Source organism: Phalacrocorax aristotelis, chromosome 6, assembly GCF_949628215.1.
Source record: "Phalacrocorax aristotelis chromosome 6, bGulAri2.1, whole genome shotgun sequence".
Lineage (NCBI taxonomy): Eukaryota > Metazoa > Chordata > Aves > Suliformes > Phalacrocoracidae > Phalacrocorax > Phalacrocorax aristotelis.
In genome coordinates this window covers 26,264,661-26,286,787 of record NC_134281.1, presented here as the reverse complement: position 1 = coordinate 26,286,787, position 22,127 = coordinate 26,264,661, and the positions used below count along the sequence as shown (strand labels likewise).

The window sequence follows — 22,127 nt, the reverse complement described above, 5'->3', positions numbered from 1 at the left end:
ATCACAGTGGATTAAACTGCTGGATTGATTTTTTTCTTCAGATGGAGAATGAGGAAGATCTGAATTTGGGAAACATCACAAGAGTAACTCACTTCATCCTGCTGGGTTTCAGTCAACTTGCCCAACTCCAGCTCCTACTCTTTGTGGTAGTTCTCTTGGTCTTCACAGTCGCTATGATGGGAAACATCCTCATTGTCCTCATATCAAGTGTTGATCCTGCCCTTCATACACCCATGTACTATTTTCTTAAGAATTTGTCTTTGACTGGCATCTGCTACAGCTTAGATATTGTGCTCGAAATGTTGATAAATTTGTTGTCAGAAAGGAAGACCTCTTCTTACACAGCTTGTACTTTGCAATTGAACTTGATCATACTATTTATCATATCTGAGTGTTTCCTGTTAGTGATCATGGCTTCTGAACTATATGTAGCAATTTGTCACCCATTACCCTATGCTATCATCATGACCAAAAAGACATGTAGGCAAATGTCAGCAGTAGCTTTGCTTTCTGGATTCCCTGTAGCAGTTGGGCTCACCGGTTGGCTATTCAGCATGTCTTTCTGCAAGTCAAAGTCAACCATTTCTTCTGTGACATCTCACCTGTACTGAAATTGGTCTGCTCAGATACCTACATATTCAAGCTTCTGGGGTTCATTGCCACTCTGCTTATCATGGTGCTACCATTTATCCTAATCACCATCTCCTACATTTACATCATCTATACCATTGTGCAGATGCCCATGGCTAAAAGCAGGCAAAGGGTGTTCTCCACATATGCTGCTCATCTTGTGGTTGTTACTCTCTTTTACTGTGCAACCTGCTTAGTTCATTCACATCCCAAGTCAAGCCTCCACCAAATAACAAAAAACTTGTGTCTCTTTCCTACACAGTCATTATTTTGATGCTCAGTGCCATCATCTACAGCCTCAGGAACAGTGACCTAAGGGAAACACTAAGGAGGGCTACTGGCAGAAAGATTTTATCAGAAAGACTCACAACCTTATAATTTTTCTATTAGCAATTTCAGAAGTTTCAGACAATCTGTAAAGTTAAACACAATTAATATTGTCTTCGGTTAAACAACAGCTGAATAAATATCCCGAATCTTGCAAAAGTGTGTCTGCCTATGCATAAGTCCAGTACATTTTCCTTATTCACCCTCTTCATAAATTTCCAGATTTTCCAGGTTTTAAAAAACACCACCAACAAAATCACTATTATTTCTTTTGTAATATTTTTACCACTGAGAAATAAAAAGGAAGGAAAGAAAAAAAAGAAACGTAATCATAATCCTTGTTTGGGGTTCTCATCTAGTTTGCTTTCCTATTATTTGCAGATGCTAGCTGGGATAAGCCATCTCCAAGAGATCAAATCCTACTGAATTTTAACTGCCTAAAGTTTGACCTTCAAGCCTAAGTTAATCAAAGAATGACCCCTTTATGGGTAATGGGAAGAAACAGTCACTTCTGGAAGGCAATCCTGCTGTAAGGTACCTGTCAAAGATAAACAGAGGAATCATTCTATAGGAGTATCATTTCTCATCATTGTCTTCAGGCAGAAGACTAATGTATCTCTCAGAGATGTTCATTTCTGATGACAGTAACCCATCCAGAGTGACGGGATTAGATCTAAATACCTAACAGATGAAGTTCACAAACTCTGAATTTTTTTGCTTACTGATTTCTTTGGCAATGGGAAAGCAATCAGAAATGCATTTCTACCATAAAGAAAGTGCAGACCAACATTAAGGTACAAACAGGTGATTCATACACATACAGGGAGAGAGAGAGAGAGAGACTATGCATGTATATAGATTTATACATATGGATATCTATTTTTACATACCGGTGTATATATTGGTATGTATACATACATGAAAATGCATAATAAGTTATGTTTGGTTAGATGTATTTTCCTAAAAGCATCCAGCCTAGAGACCATTGACTGGTCCAACAGCCAACTGCTGCAACTACCCAGCATCCACACCCTTCAGAGCAAATACTGTCTGCAGGGGATTATACAAGTTGTTACTGTATAACTCTTGGACACAGCCACTGTGGTTCATTTCTTTACTATTTTTACAGCATAAGATGCAAGAAACACTATGAGGACTCTGTGGTACTCAGTCATCGTATGTGTGGTACTCATTCATAATAGTATTTTAACATTGTAATAGGAAAAGTACATGTTGCACACATTAATATAGGCATGGAAAGATGTAAGAGTGTTGTTGAGTAGAAGCCATGGGGTGATGGTGATACACTGTAACCTTTTGTGTTATATGTGCTATATGCTAAATCTCCTTTGTGCACCCACAAAGGAGCTGAGAGAGACAACAGCAGTAAGGGAGCCCAAATAATAGCCTGCTGGGCTGTGCCCAGGCCCATCACATGGGCCATTAACCCATCAAAGGCCGATCTGCACAAGCCCAGAGGAGCTGGCATAAATACCCTCCTGGAAAACCAGGATTTTTATTTGAAACCTTTCCAGGGAATTTCATACAGAAGATTCCTCTTTCTGGAATCTTAATTAGCATTCCTGCATTAAAAGTTGGTATACTCTTCTCAAAATCTCAAAATATTTTAATAGATTTTACTATAACTGTTATTGTCATGAGAAGAGCAGAACAGGGGAATGAACCAGCTGTTGTGGAATTCATCATCCTGAGTTTATCCTCCTGACATTTCCAGTGACCTACTCTCAGGGAACGTCCTGATCATGATGCTGGTTGTGACTGATCATAACCTTCATAGTCCCATGTTCTTTTTCCTGAGCAATCTGTCATTCTTGAAGACCTGTTACACTTCCACCATCCTGCCCAGAATTCTGGCCAAGTTTCCTAACAAATACAATATTTCACTTAATGATTGTTTTCTGCAGTGCTTTTTCTTCACTGGGCTAGCAGGTGCAGAATGTTGTCTCCTGACTGTCATGTCTTATGACTGGTACATTGCAATATGCAAACCATTGCATTACACAACCATAGTGAACAGCAGGTGCTGCCTCCAGTTAGCTGGTGGATCTTGGATAAATGGCTTGCTGGCTAGTGCCATAGTCACCTCTCTGACACCACTGTTAACTTTCTGTGGCTCAAATGAAACTGATCATGTCTTCTGTGACTTCACTTTGCTGGTAAAGCTCTTGTGCAGTGATACCCACTGAACTGAGCTTGTAATGTTCATCTTGGCCTCCCTTTTGACACTACTCCCATTTCTCTTGACAGTCATGTGTACATCAGCAACACTGTCCTCAGGATCTCATCCTCCACAGGAAGGCATAAGGCTTTTTCTACCTGTTCATAGAAACCTGTCACCTCACTGAGATGACACTTTTCTATGGGGCCCTGATTGCTGTGTACTTGGTACCAAAAACAAACATGCTGGGAGACCTCCACAAAGTGTTCTTTCTCTGCTACATAGTTCTGACTTCACTCTCTGGTCTAGAAGAAGGAAAAATTATCTGAGTGAGAGGAGGGTTATGAATATATTTAGCTCTGCCCCTACTGACAATTTGGGCCCAGCTTGCAAATACAGAAGGTGTAAATGTAACCTCTACTGATTAGATAAGTACAATGACACAGAACCTATGAGGTATGTGCCTTTTTGAACCAGAAGACTAGATGGGTTTCTAAAGAGCATCTCGACAGAACTACATGCCTGTCAGTAGGCAAATGATTTGATTTCCCTGAACTGAGATTCCAAAACACATACTGGTGTGGTTTTGAGTGCACTAGTTCCTAGGCTTTTCTTACAGTTGTGGCCAGAAGCAGGGAAATGTAGTTATGTGGTAGAAGGGTGAAACCCTTCTTCAGTTTATAAATCCTCTTTTAGATATAACTGTGGTGTAGCTTTGTGCAAACCCATTCTACATAGTAATTAATTTCCTGTGTGGTCCAGGAACTGCCATGCTAGTCTCAGCATAGATGAGACAATGGCCTGCCCTGGACCATGGTGCCAAACCTAGACTCATTGATAGGTCCAGTACCCATCGACTTTTCAGGTCGATCATGTGTGTGCTGGAGTGAACAAAGAGTACCATAGACCAGCTCAGTGTAAGAATTCAGGAGAAAAACATTTTGGAGAGTTTCGTCCTATGCACCTGAAGATGTTGCTGCAAAGGCTCTTGCAACAGAAAGTCCCATCACCACCTCAACAGGGGCCAAGCATCCTTTCTGGGAGATTTTGATTCACCTTGTGAGCAAGGATCCCAATAAATTATTATTACTTTTTAATAAACTCTGTGACCGTCTGTGCAACATAGTCAATAGGTCTGGCTGGGATGGAGGTAACTTTCTTCAGAGCAGCCCATACGGTGCTGTGCTTTGTATTTGTGGCTAAAACAGTGTCGATAACTGTCTACTAGTTTACACAGCAAGCTTTTGGAGTGGGGGGGGATGTGAGGCTGCATGATTGGCCTCTGTAAGAAGAGATCAGGTACTGCCCCTGTGCTGGACACAGTTTCAGACAACTCCAAAATAGACCCATGGCAGGGCACAGCTGAGCCCATCAGCCAAGCTGGTGGTGTCCCTGGGAAAATAGATGTAAGAGCAGAAAACCGCAGACAGGCAGAGGAGGAGGGGAAAAAAGAGACTGAGAAACAACCCTGCGAATGCCATGGTCAGAGGGAAAGGAGGGATGGGAGCAGGTATTTCCTGCATCCCGTGAAGGACCACATGGCAGAGCAGCATGATGTTTCCTGAAGGAATTGCAGGCCATAAGAAGGACCCCACTGAAGAAGGGGAAAAGCTGAGGAGGAAGGAGCAGCAGAAAATGGTTATGTATTGACCATAACACCCCCATGCTCCACACCTTCTGTGCTGCTTGGGGCAGTGGTCTGAGTAAGGTAGAGGAGTCAGGAGTAATTGAGTGAAGTCAGGGGAGGACCCAGGTAACTGGAGGCTTGCCAATGTGACACCCATCTACAAGAAAGGCTACAAGGAGGATCCAAGGAACTGCAGGCCAGTCAGCCTGACCTTGATACTGATGCCGTGAAAAGCCAAAATCCGGACTCAATAGTCTGAATGACTATTAAGCAGGTATTCTTTATTGCAGTGCTGGATGCACAGGGGATCACTATCACTCCTTCTAATATGCATGCCCACACAGGATTAGTTGTGTAACTTATACAGCCTTTACATACATATTCATTGGTTTTCTGAGAAAAATATACATATTCATTAATTTTCTGAGAACTCATTATCTTATGCAAATGTCTTTTGCACATGCCAGTTGGTGTTTCCGGTGGTAGTCAGGGGTCTCTGGATGAAGGATATACTCTTCCTCACTGTGTCCGCTAGTTAATTTTTGCTTTCATACAAACTCAGTTCTGAGATCACGTATATACTGTCCTTGAGGGATAGTCTGTTCTGGTTTAGTGTTTGCTCTGCAGTTCCTTATCTTTATGGTTCTGTACATCTGCTTTTCTAAGGTCAAATGTCAACATCATAAATTTGTTTTGGAGCTTCTTGTCTTGAAGCCTTTCTGATTCCCTCGAAGCAACAAGTTTTAGTCACAACAGTTCTAACTCTGTCAGTACTAGGGAAGATTATGGAGCAGTTCATCCTGAGTGTGTTCACCAGGCAAGTGCAGGACAATGAGAGGATCAGGCCCAAGCCAACATGGCTTCAAGAAAGGCAGGTCCTTGTCAGTACCAGGGAAGATTATGGAGCAGTTCATCCTGAGTGTGTTCACCAGGCAAGTGCAGGACAATGAGAGGATCAGGCCCAAGCCAACATGGCTTCAAGAAAGGCAGGTCCTGCCTGACCAACCCAATCTCTTTCTATGACAGGGTGACCCACCTAGCGGATGAGGGAAAGGTTGTGGATGTTATCCACCTGGACTTTAGTAAACCCTTTGATACTGTCTCCTACAGCATCCTCCTAAATAACCTGGCAACTCATGGCTTGGACAGGTGTACCCTTTGCTGGGTAAAACCTGGCTGGATGGCCGAGCCCAGAGTTGTGGTGAACAGAGTTGGCGACCAGTCACGAGTGGTGTTCGCCAGGGCTCAGTTTTGGGGCCAGTCTTGATTAATATCTTTATCAATGATCTAGATGAAGGGATCAAGTGTACCCTCAGTAAGTTTGCAGATGACACCAAATTGTGCGTGAGTGTTGATCTGCTCAAGGGTTGGAAGGGTTGGAAGGCTAGCAGAGGGACCGGGACAGGCTGGATAAATGGGCTGAGGTCAATTGTATGAAGTTTAACAAGGTCAAGTGCCAGGTCCTGCACTTCGGTCACAACAACCCCATGCAATGCTACAGTCTTGGGGAAGAGTGGCTGGAAAGCTGCCCAGCAGAGAAGGACCTAGGGGTGCTGGTTGACAGCCACCTGAACATGAGGCAGCAGTGTGCCCAGGTGGGCAAGAAGGCCAACATCATCCTGGCTTGTATCAGGAATATCGTGACCATCAGGAGCGGGGAAGTGATCATGCCCCTGGACCTGGCACTGGTGGGGCTGCACTTTGAATACCATATTGAGTTTTGGGCCCCTCACTACAAGAAGGACATTGAGTTGCTGGAGCATGTCCAGAGAAGGGCAACAAAGTTGGTGAAGGGTCTAGAGAACAAGTCTAATGAGGAGACGTTGAGGCAACTGGGGTTGTTTAGCCTAGCAAATAAGAGGCTGAGGGGAGATGTTATTGCTCTCTACAACTACCTGAAAGGAGGTTGTAGCGAGGTGGGGGTTGGTCTCTTCTATCAAGTAACAAGCAATAGGATGAGAGGAAAAGGCCTCAAGTTGTGTCAGGGGAGGTTTAGATTGAATATTAGGAAAAATGTCTTTACTGAAAGACTGGTCAGGCATTGGAACAGGCTGCTCAGAGACATGGTGGAGTCACCATCCCTGGAGGTATTAAAAAACCATGTAGACGTGGCACTTCAGGACATGGTTTAGGAGGCACGGTGGTGTTGGTTTGACAGTTGGATTTGATGACCCTAGAGGTCCTTTCCAACCTTAATGATTCTATGTTTCTCTAAGTTAAGCCTGGAAAAAAGGGAGAGGGAATGTGTTGCTCTAATTTCTGTCTTTGATTATCACTACCCAGATCTATTTTAATTTGCAGTAAATGAATTTATTTTCCCCAGCTGAAGCCTGTTCTGCCCTTGACGGTATTAAGATAAGTGATCTCCCTGACTTTATTTTGACCAATAAGCTTTTTCATTCTGTTTTCTCCCCGTGTTGTTGGGAAGGGGAAATGGGAGAGCAACTGTGTGGGAATTTTTCCCTTAGGCAACATGAACGCACCACAATAACACACCAATATTCTGGCTTTTACTGAACAGCACTTACATGACATCAAGACTTTCTTTCTTCCCCCCTGCCCCATGCCCACACAGAGAGTAGGCTGTAGGTGGGCAGTAGGTTGGGAGGACACATAGCTGGGACAGCTGACCCAAACCAACCAAAGGAATATTCCATGCCATATGACATCACGCGCAGCAATAAAAGCTCTGGGAAAGGAGGAGGAAGGGGGAACATTTTGGTTATAGCATTTGTGTTCCCAAGCAACCAATACCTGTGCTGAAGCTGTTTTCCAGGCATTGACTGCAGCCAGCATAACTGATGTCAGAATAACCTTTCTGAGAAGGAGGATAGTGAGTCACTGGTACAGACTGATTAGGACTCTTCTGCTCTTGTGGTTAATGCAAGCTGGTTAATGCAAGCTGGTTAATGCAAGCTGCAAAGGGAAAATGGTGTCTTTTCCTCAATGTGGTGCTGCCTTTTTCCAAGATTTAAACATAAGCTACCAGGTGGAGAAGAAACTGCAGAAGCATCAGTAAAGTTTCACTGGGAAAGAAAGGTGAAAGAACCAGGCCCAGAAATGAAATATTACAGTAATGTCATGGTAGAGCAGACTTCTAAGAGAGGTTGGCAAGTTTTCCTTCTGTCCTAAGGGGAAAGTGATGACTGCCAAGGATACAGTGCAACACACAGGGTAGTAGAAAGCACTTATTGTGTCACTATTTATCCACTGTTACATCTCAAGTAATTCATAACAGAAAATCTCAGTTCAAATTGCAACATTACAAATTGCAGGAGACAACTGAGGGATGCTTTCCCACTCTACTCTATGCCCCAATGTAAACTGCAAACTGCTTTTGTGTTTCATGAGTTTTTGCAAAAAGGACTTAACAGTAGGAAAATCCCTCAGTGTTCTGATTCTACCTTTAACTGTAAGCAACAAAGGGATTGGTATAAGTCAAGGAACTGAGTAATTTTAATTGGATTAGAAAAGCCATGTAGAGATGTTTGTGCAAGCCAAGACTTAGAGTTGGAAACTGCCAAAATCTTAAAGAAAGCATGTACAAGAAATTAAAGTTGCTGCCTCAGATGATCATATCACAGATTTGAGCACATATGCATCACAATTCTTCCTGCAGTTGTCAAAAAGATGCATTTCTGAACTGTTTTGTTTTGTTTTTTTCAGTTCATTTTCACTACAGATCTTCCCAAAAACCACTCCCTTTCTTGACAGAGGCTTTCTCCAAGAAGTGTAAGGAGGATCAAAGGAAGAAAGAATTTGAGCAGAAGGCTAGGCAGAAAAAACCAAAACCAAAACCAAAACCCAAAACAAACCCCCAAAAAACCCCAAAAACCATTCCACCATTTAGGGATCTAGGAGAAATGGATGAGGATTGAGACAATGTCCTTCTACTTGAAAGTGTTCCCCTTAGACACAGTTTCTGTAGTAATATTGAAAGGCTATGAACAGAAGGCTGATGATGCATGTTCATGGAAAGAATTAGGTCAAAATTAAGGGTCTTTTACTCTTTTCCTTTAGTGTTCAGTGGATCTGCTTTTATTTTACTTTGGGTCTCTTGTGACCTATCTATATGCTACCACTCAGGGTTTTTTCTCACCCAGTTAGTAGGACAGACCTAATTCTTCTTTTAAACCACCTTTTGCTACAGAGGGGGGCATAGAACTTGTGAGCAAAAGACACTGGACAACCTCCTCCTGCATTCATATAAGTTTATCCTGGTGTTTACTTTTGGTTGGCCACCACTCAGTCCAGACAGGTTTATGTCCCTTGCAAAAAAAAGATTCAGTCAAGCGTTAACAAACTTCTCAAGCCAGGCACAAAACTGCTATCCCAGTATGTGACGGTTGTAAGGAGGCAAGACAAGTATGTAATATGCTTGCTGCCATTATTGCATCACTTTTAACTGCAGAAAAGCATAGTCATATGGAAATTGATCTTTAAAGATCTCCTCCAATGTGTATTTGTGAAGGGTCCAGACAAGAAGTCTTATGAGGAACAGCTGAGGGAACTGGGGTTGTTTAGCCTGGAGAAGAGAAGGCTGAGGGGAGACCTTACTGCTCTCTACAACTACCTGAGAGGAGGCTGTAGGAAGGTGGGTGTTGGTCTCTTCTCCCAAGGAACAAGCAATAGGGCAAGAGGAAACGGCCTCATGTTGTACCGGGGAGGTTTAGATTGGGTATTAGGAAAAAAATTCTTCACCAAAAGGGTTGTCAAGCATTGGAACAGGGTGTCCAGGGAAGTGGTTGAGTCTCCATCCCTGCAGGTATTTAAAAGATCTGGCGCTTTGGGACATGGGTTAGTGGTGGACAGTGTTAGGTTAATGGCTGGACTCCATGATCTTAAGGGTCTTTTCCAACCAAAATGATTTTGTGATTCTGTTTATTAATTTTATTTAATTTTAATTCATTTATTTATTAATAAATTGTCTATTTATTTAATTATTAATTTTGGAGCTTAGTTTAAAAGATGCAGTTATTATATTTTCTGGAGGTAGTTTCCATTTCTACCTGTTTGTGGAACTGCTAAATCTGTTACTTTTTCTAGGCATTGTTTATGCTAGTAAATTTAATTGTCAGGCTTTCAGAAGATGGAAAACAAGGCATTTCTTCTTAGATAATTGGTTATAATAGTGTCTGTAGGCACTATAAGTCATTCAGGTTTGCTCATTGACAAAAAGGTTTGTAAGAGAGGATGAGAACTAAAATCCACAAAATCAGGCCCTGCCTCACTCCTCAAATCCACCCTCCCCAACTAGATGAGAGTAATACTACCTGTTTTTGCACTTCTATAGCCCTCCATTGGAACAGGTTTCCTATCAGTGCAGAAGGACCAAAAACATCTCCATCTGTTTTCTGCTGGAAAGAAGAAAAGGAAAGAAAGGGCATACTGTCTGTAATACAAAGCTGGGAGAGACAGGGAGAAGATAGTGACAGTCCAGGTACTGGAAGCATTTTAAAGCTTTAAATGTTTAAAAATGTTTAAATGTTTAAATGAGTAAAAATGTTTAAAAAAAAAAAAAAAAGATTTAAAGAAAATCGTTGCTGTCATCCAGAGGAGTTGAGGTTTGAAAATCTTCAAGTCTTAGTAGCACTGATACATCAAAAAAATAAGAAGAGTTGACTGTTGTCTTCATGCTTGTTTGCCCACTGCTACGAGAGAGAAGCTGTCAATTAAAAATAAAAACCAACCCAAATCCCCCCCCATATATTAATGTGAACCAATCTACAGCAATCTGCATGCAACAATCTGCATGTATTGATCATGCCTCTCTTGAACTTAGGACATCTCATACTCATTTGATTGGCTTGTATTTGAATGCAAAGTTCTCATAACTAAATGTGTTGAGATGGTTATAGCCAGAGTTTCTGTAGGAGGAGAACTCCATGCAGTCTTTTAATTTAGTATAACTATGTTACTACAGTGAATACCAAAATTTTCAATAACTTTTTTATAAGCCCAGTATGACCCCAGGGGAATACCCTACTCCAGACAGGGGATTCCCAGAGCCCTGGGACGACTGCTAAAATACTCGGGAGTGCAGGTAGTGTTTTCCTCAATTCTTCCAGTAATGGGGGTAGACTTTGGAAGAAACAGGTGAAGCCAGGTTATCAATATCTGGCTCCAGAACTGGTGCCTTTGCCAAAAATTCAGGGTTTTAAACCATTGAAGAGCCTTTGAGACACAAGGTGTACTGGGGCCTGAGAGGGAAAATGAGTCTTTGGATGTAAGCTGGTGGAGCTGATTGAGAGAGCTTTAAACTAGAATCAATAGGGGAAGGGGTATGTGAAAAGCCAGGAAGAGCACTCACTCAAGGGCAGCAGAACCTGGAGTCCCAGTTGGAGCTCTGCCTTCTCAGTCTCTCATCTCTGCCCTCTGCCAAAGCTACTCACTGCTCTGCCACTCACAGGCATTAGGAGTGAAGTTTCCCTTCTGATCACAACCAAAGAAGGAAGTCTCTGCCTCTGCTGTGTATCAGCTGCAGTGCTTAAAAAGTTTCCTGTCCTCAGTCCTTCTAATGACCACTTGCTTTTCAAGTCATTTGCAGCAGTGGAAAGATGTGCCTGGATTTACCTTGCTGAAGTTCAGTCTTTCAAAAACCTCTGGTCTAGTCTACTCCACTCACAGCAAGGGACAGACGATGTGTCTCCATTTTCATGGAAGTTAACCTCCAGTTCATGCCCACATTCCAGTCCTCTGAGCACCAACAAAGCGCGCATGCACAGTTAGTCTATGCTTTACAGCAAATCAACCAGGTACCTCCAAGCTGAGATTTCCCTGTGAGTCTTGGAGCAGTCAGTTCTAGGGATGCCTCCAGGTAGCTGGTGTGAATGGGACAGCTCAGGTTTGCCTCTTTCTGCTTTTCACAGTCCTCTGTGATTGTCTGAGTGGGTCTTGAGGCCTGTCACCTCCCATATGTCTCATGACACATCCCAAGAGAGGCAGGACATGTTCTCAGTGCTCACCTTTAAAGACATTGCCGTGGTAACTTGCAACACAGGTATGTCCACTTGGACCCTTCTGATATTTTGAACAGAAAAATACACAGGCACAAAGAATAATAATTCCATAACGGCACCACCATGCAGGGCCGAAACATGCCTGTATCAGGTTTGCAGGATTCCTATGCACAAATTTCACCCAACACACGATATTTAAAAAGCACAACAGTATTTATTGCTCTATTATAGCCTGGCATAAGCAGTTACTCCCATATTGTTTTCCCTTTATGAGAGTCTTACCAACCCAACTACACCCAAGACACCGCTGAGCAGGAGGGTGGCCATTAGCAGGGTCATCACAGAGAAGGGAGGTAGGCGCAACACCTTCAGGGCATCACCTGAGGTTCGTAGAGCATGGTCTGTGTCCTCTCTCCTCTGTTTTGAGCCACACTTTTTTATACCCTCAGCAGATTCAGTGGAAAAGTACTGACTAGGCATTCCCGCACGTGTGGCCAGCACATGCAACAACGCCTCATCAATAAGAGGGATGTTTTATCTCCTGCCACCACGTTGTTATTCAGCACACTCATGGAGGTAGGAAGATGATCTAGCCATCCCATGTCCTTTGTTCCTCCTAATCTATGCAGTTGTTGTTTCAATAGGCCATTAAGGCATTCCACCAATCCTGCACCCTGTGGGTGGGAAGGTAAATGTCACACCCACTGTATCTCTCTCTCAGCAGCCTATTTTTCTACTTCATGATTGTTTTTTTAAATGAGAACCGTTATCTGATAGTATTTCATTTGGTGTTCCATAGTGTGTTTCAATTGCGTCCAGACAGAGAATAGTAGTATAAGCATTTGCATATCTACATATCTATTAGCCACGGCCGCAGACTCTCCAGGGTGTCCTGCTCCCACATGGACTCATCCACAGGTCACAGTCCCTTTGACTCAAGTCCACACTGGAGTTCCAGTCTGTCCAGTACAGCAGCACAGAAACAGCAGCTGGGCCCTGGCCATCTGCCAGCCCAGGCACATGGCCATTGCTGTTATCATAAGATTCCCAGGCACAGCAAAGTAAGGTGATAAGCAGTACAACAGTACAGCAAGCAGAAAAAGCAAAAAGCAGCCACTAATGAGCACTAGACTTTAAGGCATACAGTGTGTATATATATATACAGTAAGGCAGGCAAGCCCCATAGCAAACACAGAAGCCTGCCTATTAATAGCTAAACAGCAATAACAGCTACAAATTCAGTCTAGCACATTCCAATCAAAGCTGTTGTTATCTCAAACCCATTGTGCCCCACATTGGGCACCAAAAGGACTGTCGTGGTTTAGCCCCAGTCAGCAACCAAGCACCACGGCAGCCGCTCGCTCACTCCCCCCTGGTGGAATGGGGGAGAGAATTGGAAGAGTAAAAGTGAAGAAACTCGTGGGTTGAGATAAAGACAGTTTAATAGGTAAAGCAAAAGCTGCACGCGGAAGCAAAGCAAAACAAGGAATTCATACACCACTTCCCATGGGCAGGCTGGTGCTCAGCCATCTCCAGGAAAGCAGGGCTCCATCAGGCATAATGGTTACTTGGGAAGACAAGTGCCATCACTCCAAACATCCCCCCAATGCTTTAACACCTCCATAGGTTCCAAAGCCCCCATGGTTTGGATCCCGCATGAGTACATGTCTCTAATTTATCCCACAAAGTACACCAAGGCTCTGTTGTCCAGCCAGGTCTATCAACTGGAGGGGTTCTTTACACCCCCTGTTTCTTTCCGTTTAAACATCTTACAAATTAAAGCTGCACCTCAGATGACCACAATACCAAACTGGATGTATCAATTGTTCCAATGAGGTCAACCTGCACAAAGATAAATCAGCTGGAATAAGTTTACAGCCACACAAACAGCACTGAGCAGTAACAAGAGCATGACAACACCCAACACAAAGGACACACCAACATGCTGCCTCTATCATGGGGAGTCAAAACTCCAATGGCTGAGGGCTCCTTGCCCTCCCCCCCCGCCCCATACACAGGACAGCGTACCCTTAGTGCAGCTGTGCACTCCACTGACCAAGCCCTGCCCAACACAAAGGACACAAAGGTTTGTAATTTTTCCATGGCCCTACACAGACCACCGTCTAAAATCCCTCACACAATGCCCCAGCCCATGGGCTCAGTAGTGTGATTGCACGGGCCAGTTCAAGAGGTCATAGGCCTTGCACAGTATCTTCTGGCTTGGAATGTTTGATTTTATTGTCAGTGATATTAAAGACTCTGATTTCCTGATGCACCACCCTGGCATTCCGCTCATGCTCCCTTATGTCACAGTTCTGTTTGTCTCTGCTTGGCTCCAACACCTTTATGGTGTTACTATCTCACTAGCATTTGAGATTTTTCCAAGCAGCCAGAGAAGGGAAACTTGGGGTTGTGATTTCAGGTGTTTCCCAAGAGTTCTAGGATGCAAAGCTATGCTGAGGTGGTTGTAAAAGAATTACTTTGTCTTATACTCAGAAAAGCTCCTCGTGGGCACAGAGAAGACTCAGTCTCTTACTTTACAGTTGTTTTGAGTTACCAGCCAAAAGAGGAATTGCTGAAAGCACCAACCCTTTCCTGGAAACATCAGAATACTGAAGAGGGGTGGGAGATTGCTCAAATGTTTATTATCATTTAGTTCTACAGCTTGGTGTTGTCTGAAATGTCTCCTCAGTTTGAGTCTGCGTTCCTCTGATAACACAATATCTCATACACCACAGAAGGCAAAGTGGTTGCAGCTATCTGCTTTATCTCTCGGTGGGATGGAAATCAGACAGTTAAAAAAGTTCCAGGAAGGAGATTAACTCAGATTAGATGTCATGCTGGCAGGCTCTGGAAGAATAAAATGTGAAAGGTGAAATCTAGTAAACAGGAGAAGCAGAGGTTTTCTAAGAACTCTGGAAAAATCAGGGAGCATGTCCTCTTATAATGCATGTCAGTGTACATGAAAGAGAGGAAGGGGGTTGAAACAGTCAGCAAGCATTTGCTAAGGGTAATCCAGACCTGACCAACATGGTTCCCTTCTGTAATAAAATGACTGGAGTTATTGATGGGGGGAAGCAGTGATTGTCATTTATCTTGACTTTATCAAGGCTTTTGACATTGTTTCCCAGGATAAATTCTATCCAGGCTAGGATGCTATGATCTGAGTGTATGGACAACTGGATGGGTAAAAACAAGTTGGATGATCAGGCTCAGAGAGTGGTGGTGCTGCTTAGTAGGCCATACTTTACCTGGAGACCTGTAACAAGTGGAGTACCACAGAGGTCTACACTGAGGAGAGGTTGAGGGAAGTGGACTTGTTCAGACAGAACTTGGGGGGACCTCACAGCAGCTTTCCAATACCTGCAAGCAACCATCAGGAAGACAGAACCAGGATCTTCACAGCAGCAAATAGTGGGAGATTGAGAGATAAAGATAATGGGTAGACATTAAGAAATAAATAGTTAAATAAAAGAGGTTCAGGCTACGTGTAAGAAAAGCTTTTTTTCACCATGAGAACAGTGAAGCATTGGAATCAGTTGCCTAGTGAGGCTGTCCAGTCTCCATCCTCAGTGTCAGTGTCTTAAGTGCATCCCCCATCCTGGAGGTTTGACTGTCTAGGCTCATGGCCAAATTAGAGCCAGCGCAACTGAGGGCTCTGTCCCTTCCCTCTAGTAACACTGGAGCCAGTGCTCCCAGGGAGAACGTCAGAGAGGCCTCATCCAGGGCTGCTCCCCTTTTCATGGAAGCTGCTTTGAAGAGGAGAGTCCAACTCTGGTCACCACCTGAGCTCCAGCTCCAGCTGTGTCTCAGCCATGCTTGTGCCTGGTCATGTAACCTGCTGACCTGGACCTTGGTCCATGGACTGACTTCCAAGCTTGACCTCAGACTTTCCTCACTGCTGTGGACTTGTCTGGTTATCTAGAACACTAGTGCTGGAGGCTATGAGTCTCCAGTAGGTCCTGTGCCTTAGTTACTCTGACAAGTGATTTCTGATATCCCAAGGGTACCTCTGATGGCAGTCAGCTGCTCCAGTAAGAACCAGGTCACCTGCTTGGTTCAGCTCTCACTGTTCCTGTCAGAAGACAGGGAAAAAAAAAAGAAAAAAACCCAAAACCAAAACAAAACCACCCAACCCATACCTAGGCTCCGAGGAGGCTCTTGCCAAGGGTCTCCAATGAGATATGCACTCAATCGGACATATCCCACTCCTCCCACTGCTGCCTGAGTACTGAGCACTCCGGGTGTTCTGAACAAGCCCAGATCTCTCCAAATTTTGGAGAGGATGGTGACAAAAGCATGTCATCATGTTTTGGTGACATGATTGTGACATGAACCCTGCACCAAACCACAGCTTGGGGTTTGTAAGAACAAACACAGCAAACAACAAGCTGAGGTTTCCTGTTTCAGCTCCAAACTTTGTACGTATAGTTTGCCTCTCTGTACATGTCTCCTGCCCGGCCATAACAAATCTTTTGGCTCTTCAGGACAGTGGCAGAAGATGTTGCTTCTCCTTCTGCTTGCAAGTGCTTTTCTTCTTGTGCCATGGGTTGGGGCTCATGAGTACAAAGAGATGAGATTTAGACGAGGACATGCAAGGACAGAAATGGGCACTGAGTAGGAAAACTGTCTCGTACCTGCCTTGCCTCTTCTTATATCTCTACTCTCTGCTTTAGTCATATCTCTCAGCTCACACTGTGCCTGAAACCAGTGGCACATTACAGGTACTAGTGTAATGCCCATTGATAGCTTTTCAGACAGCCAGAGTCAGGTGTGGTCATTCATCCCCAAGAAGTGTTGCTCATTTTATTCCCCATTGTGCATAAACAATGCTGTGGACAGCCCAAGGAAGGAGAGTTATTAGCGTCATTTGCATATGACATCAGAGGATGATCTTTTCCCTCATGCAGCTCCAAACTTGATAGGAAATAGAGGTATATGTGATATTAACACTTCTCATTTCTCTTCCAGGAAGGATCATTGGCAGATTGGAAGCTAAGGCCCACTCCAGGCCCTACATGGCTCATTTCTTAATTCAAAATGTGCCAGATGAATCTGACGTGGAGCATTCCTGTTTCACCAAGATGCAGTGCTCTCAGCAGCTCATTGTGTGGCTCGAAAAACGTAAGGCCCTGTCTTTCTTGTACATGGGATTTTTTCAAGTCTCACACAGTCATGAAGAGCCACAGTCCTGGTCTGGGGTGAAAGAGTGCTCTGTGTCTCTCTAGGCACACCATGGCTCTCTGTGAGCCAAGCCATCCCCTGTGAGTTGCAGGAATTGTCTGCTTGGGGCTGTGTGCCACTGGGCACAGGAGTCCTCAGCAGTGGTCTCCATGTCTACAGTTCTATCATGGCTCAGAGCTACTGTTAGAGAAGAGAGGCTGTTGTCTCCCATTCCCAGCTTCCCTTTTATCTTCAGAATGGGCCACCTCAGACTTACGTCAGCATGGGGTAGGGGACGTTCATCTGAACGTGGAAGGAACCCAGGTTACAGAGGGCAACTTGCTGAGAATTAATCTCTGGGGAGGCACAGCCCACGACTACCTTGATTCTATGGTTCTATAGGGGAGGTTTAGATTGGATATTAGGAAAAATTTCTTTACTGAAAGAGCGGTCAGACATTGAAACACGCTGCCTATAGAGGTGGTAGAGTTACCATCCGTGGAGGTATTTAAAAGACGTGTAAATGTGGCACTTCAGGACATGGTTTGGGAGGCATGGTAGTGTTGGGTTGATGGTTGGACTTGATGATCCTAGAGATCTTTTCCAACCTTAATGATTGTATGATTCTACCTCCCTCAAACCACCTGACATGGGGACTGTGTGGCTGTGATCAGTGCAGCTGGAACATGGTGGTATTTTCTCGCAGGAAAGTGAATATCACTGTCCCTCTGGGAGCCCACAACATAAATAAGAAAGAGCCGAGCCAGCAGGCATTCCACATTGGCCACTGGGTTATCCATCCCAGCTCTTCAGGAGATACCCTTGTAAATGACATCATGCTGCTGAAGGTATACCCCCACACATGCTTGCCGTCTGAGGGATCTCCCCCTGCTCACTTCCCCAACCCCATGAACTTGTTCCCATTCCTATGCTCTCTCTGCTTGGCAGCTGCAGCCCAATGCCAAGTTGAATAAGAAAGTGAGTTTTATCCCCTTGCCCTATCACAATGAGGATGTGCTACCAGGAACTATGTGCAAAGTGACTGGCTGGGGTGAAACATCAATAACATGGAAAACAACTAATGTGCTGATGGAGATGGACCTGAAGATGTAGCACGTGAGGAAATGTGTGAGATGCCTTTGAAACACTATCAATCTGTGCCCATGATCTGTGCTGGTGATGAGAATGGCAAAAAATCGATTTTCCATGTAAGTGTTGCTTTGGGCCTCAAGCTTGGCATGAGGTTGGGACTCAGGTGAGGGACAAAGGGGATTAAAATTAACTAGGTTCTTCAGGATGATATGTTGAGGCTCCTCTTAGGAACTCTGAAGCTGACATACTCCCTGAACCGGGGTGCATTGCCCAGCTGTCAGCATCGTGTGCCTTTTTATACACCTGGGGTTGTTCTACCCAGCCTAGCCACTGCTCCAGCAGACTCCAGATCTCATGTAAATCCTTTGTTATAATGTCCTGACACAGTGGGATGGCTCAAATATTCCCACATGTCTAAAGTAGGACTAGATTCTTCTTTTCAGGGATATGAAGGCAGTTTCTGAATCAGAGATAGCCTCCAGGACTGAATTGCTTCATGGATTGGCTTAGAGGAGTAGTAAGGCATCTACAAGCCCTGCAGAGCTGGGTCTGGAGGGAGGTGGTTGAAAGAAGATGTTCTTTACATGGGGGGAGGCAAGAGGGCCAGTTTCTTCCTTAGCGCAGGGGGAGCTGTATTCTGACATGTGTGACCCCTCTCACTCCTTTTACCTTACAGGGTGATTCTGGTGACCCATTAGTCTGCAGTGGGAAGGCATTGTTTCTTATGGACACAAATGTTGCATCTTCCCTGAAGCATTGTCAGGAATCTCTCATCTTGGATACGTGAAGAGCTGAGGAAGTTTGTCCTCCAAGACCTCCCTGTCTCTCCCTCCTCTGACTAAAATGCTCAGCACCCCATTTCCACAATGCATCAAACATCTGCTAATGCTCAGAGGCTTCCAGGGGCAGCTGAAAAGGAGTCAGAGATGCCCTCACAGCATAGGCACAGGCTTCTGTGCTGAGGAATGTCTCCATGGCAAGGTAAAAACGCAGGTCCCAAGTACACACAGGTCCACATTATTCATTTCTTCCCACTGCTGCCCGACAGTGCTACCTCCTGCTCTGTTTTCTGGACACCAATAAAAACATGTTCAAACTTGCTTGTGTGTGTAGCCTCCCTGGGAACAGGACGGAACACCTGAGCACGAGAATGAGGAGATGACACTCTCTGGGACAGGATGAGCAAGATGGTGGCTGGGGCAGGAACAGGAGTCTTCAGAGTGTATCACAATGGATGTGGACAGGGCACAAAAGTTCACTGACAGATAAGGGCAGAAAACAGAATTACAGAGTTGTCCCTGATGCATGATGGATGGATGGATGGATGGATGGATGGATGGATGGATGGAGAGTGGAAGGACAAACAGGTAGAGGAGTAGGTGGAAACACAGGTGGCTGTTTGATGGCAGAAGGAAGTAACACAGTTGGGGAGGGGGGGCACCTTCAGATGCTGATGTCAGGGTGATATGAAGTGTCCTTATCCAAACTCCCACCAACTCAACTCATTCACTCAGAAAGACACTATGCTGGAAAAATATCAGCGGACCATTTCTGCCTGTGGCCAACCAGAGATTTGGTTACGCACTGTGTTGGGCTACAGACAGAGAGAAGACGCTGCTCCTCCTTCATAGCTCTGGGTAGTCCAGCTCAGCTGTAGGTGCCATCATTTCCACATGAACCTGGTGTTCCAGGTGAAGGGCCCATGGGGCATGCAATCCCTCCTGGCTAGCAGTTCTATCCGCCATCTTCCTTTGTTTCTTCCTGTGAAATCAGCATGTAGATACAACTGCCTTTCCAAATGACTCTACCCAGTCTTTCAGAAAGAAAGGTATTACCTCATCCAAGGGGAGATCCTGTGGGTTTCCAGTACCAACCGGGAGCCACCTCAGGATCCTTAGACAGGTTTTAAATCCAGCCCGCCTTTTCACAGCTTTTCTGTCCTCTCAAGCCTCAGCAAAGTGTTTGCTTTGTGTAGCTGTACGCTTCTACGGGAGAACTTATCTTGGGCCGCATATCTCCGGGACACAGGGCTCTACCCACCCTGGGGACAGTGATGCACAGACATCAATATGATGGATACAAAATGTCCGTTTATTTAGCTGCGTCACACGCTTATATAGCTCTTGCGCTTCCTGTTCCTGCCACTCCTATGGGGAGGAGTCTATCTTTCCGTCACATCCCGTGATCTTCTGGTCACCGATCCCTGTCTATTCCCCTACATCTCCCCCTCCCCATGCTACTAAAAATTCTACAAAGCTACTTGCGTAAGCGGATACATATTGCGGTCAGGTCTATATTCATGTAACTCTCGCAGGCGCTCTTTGATTTGTCTTATAACACAGCATAACAATGGCAGCCCACAAGTAACCATGGTTACTACACACAACAAGATCCCCCCAATTATTACTATCCAGTTCCAGTTTATATCTCTCTTTTGCCGCCCTTTCCCAGTGTCGCTCTCATTGCAATATTGCTTGCGATCTTGTCAAGGAGCTCATTTCTTTTCCCAATGGTACGGCTAGCATGAGGATCCATGTCAGCAGACCCTGCAAAGAGACAACTCAGAAAGGGATCATTCATTATACATCCTTGCACAGTTCTGCTTTCACACACTTTGCAGGCACCCATTCTATGCGCCCTTCATTCTCAACCGTGGCGTAGCCCCTCCCCAGGCATCTCAGTTTCCATCCTCTCTCCCATTGCTCACTGCCTGGGAACCTTACTCGTACCTGCGGATAGCGCTCGCCTGCTTGAGCTTTGCCAAAGTGCTTCTCCACTGCTGTAACTTGCTCCTGCCCGCGTATAAAATGATTAAGCGAATATAATGCATGCATTAAAACAGTTTGCTGAGCTGCTATGGGTATAGCTCCCTTATACCTCTCCCCCTCCACAAGCTGTATTATTTTTGCTTTCAAGGTGCGATGAACACGTTCAACTATTGCCTGCCCCGTGCTATTGTAAGCAATGCCGTGTTTTAATACAATATTCCAAGCTTTACACCATTCTTCGGTACTTCGAGCCCGAAAGCATGGTCCATTGTCTGTTTTTATCTCGGTGGGCTTTCCAAGCCACGCCATTACCGTAGTCCAATGCGCAGTCAAATGCGTTGCGGTCCGCTTCCGATGTTGAGTAACCATGATGACTCCACTATATGTATCAACTGTAATTGCCAGGTGCCGTCCAGGGGCCAACTGTGGACATTCAGTAAAGTCAGTCTGCCAGATAGCATTTGCTTCCAGTCCTTGAGGGTTGACTCCTGCCTCCCACAATGGCGAGTGCTGACAGTAAGGACAGGTGGCTACTACTTCTCTTGCTGCTCTTATTGAGATGCCACACTCCTTTGCCAAGGCTTTAGCACCCAGGTGCAGTTGTTCATGCAGTTTCTTTGCCTCCGCCAATGTCCAGACTCCCGCGGCTGCCTCATCAGCCATGCGATTCCCCTCAATCAGTGGTCCAGGCCCCGTCTGATGACTGCGAATGTGAATTACTGTCACAGTTGCTCCTCGCTGCGATAAAGCAACCTCTAGCATCAAGGCAATTTCCGTGTGTGGTACACCCTCTTGTTTCATGGACATGACTAATTTATACACGTATAAGGAGTCTGTGCACACATTTATATGCCAATCTATATCCTTTCGCAGGGCCATCTCTAGCGCTTTCTCTTCTAGCCACTGCACACTTTTACCCTGCTCCTCATACGTCTGGCGCATCCAACTATTCTCTTGTTTCCACACTACCGCCGCTCTGTTCGTCTTCGAGGAAGCGTCTGTGAAATATGTTGGTCCTGGGTGAGGGGTATCCAAAACTCTACTATCCACACTCAAATCCACCACTTTGGCTGTCTCGGCCCACCTCTGTACCGTGCCTGTGACGATTTTCCCTGGGTATGAGTATACTGCCAATTGTATATCCTCTTCACTCTCTACCGCCTTCTGCCATTTCTCCCCATTCCACGGCACTGTCAGCTTATCTGGCTCCTTCCCAAAGATTCCCTTGCTTTCCCGTCACAGACGCCAAATCATTCCCCTGGCTACCTTGACTTTTGTGGAGAATGCATCCTTGGGAACCTTCTGATATACCCATCGCAGTGGTTTTTCTTCCCCTGTCCGTATTTGATATAGCAATCCTAACCCTCCACCAGCGGTCAGAA

General features: G+C 44.9%; 2 protein-coding genes across 2 annotated transcripts; both read left to right on the top strand.

Annotated features, from left to right (window-relative positions):
* The first annotated feature begins 41 nt into the window (after positions 1 to 41).
* LOC142058324 (olfactory receptor 10A7-like) lies at positions 42 to 1,008 on the top strand. Its single transcript, XM_075095471.1, is given in 3 exon segments — positions 42 to 567; positions 570 to 851; positions 854 to 1,008. Coding segments are annotated over 3 exon segments (963 nt in total).
* Positions 1,009 to 16,223: 15,215 nt separating this feature from the next.
* LOC142058348 (duodenase-1-like) lies at positions 16,224 to 18,819 on the top strand. Its single transcript, XM_075095485.1, is given in 9 exon segments — positions 16,224 to 16,285; positions 16,698 to 16,780; positions 16,783 to 16,846; positions 17,592 to 17,733; positions 17,834 to 17,992; positions 17,995 to 18,093; positions 18,654 to 18,681; positions 18,684 to 18,749; positions 18,752 to 18,819. Coding segments are annotated over 9 exon segments (771 nt in total).
* The last annotated feature ends 3,308 nt before the right edge of the window (positions 18,820 to 22,127 follow it).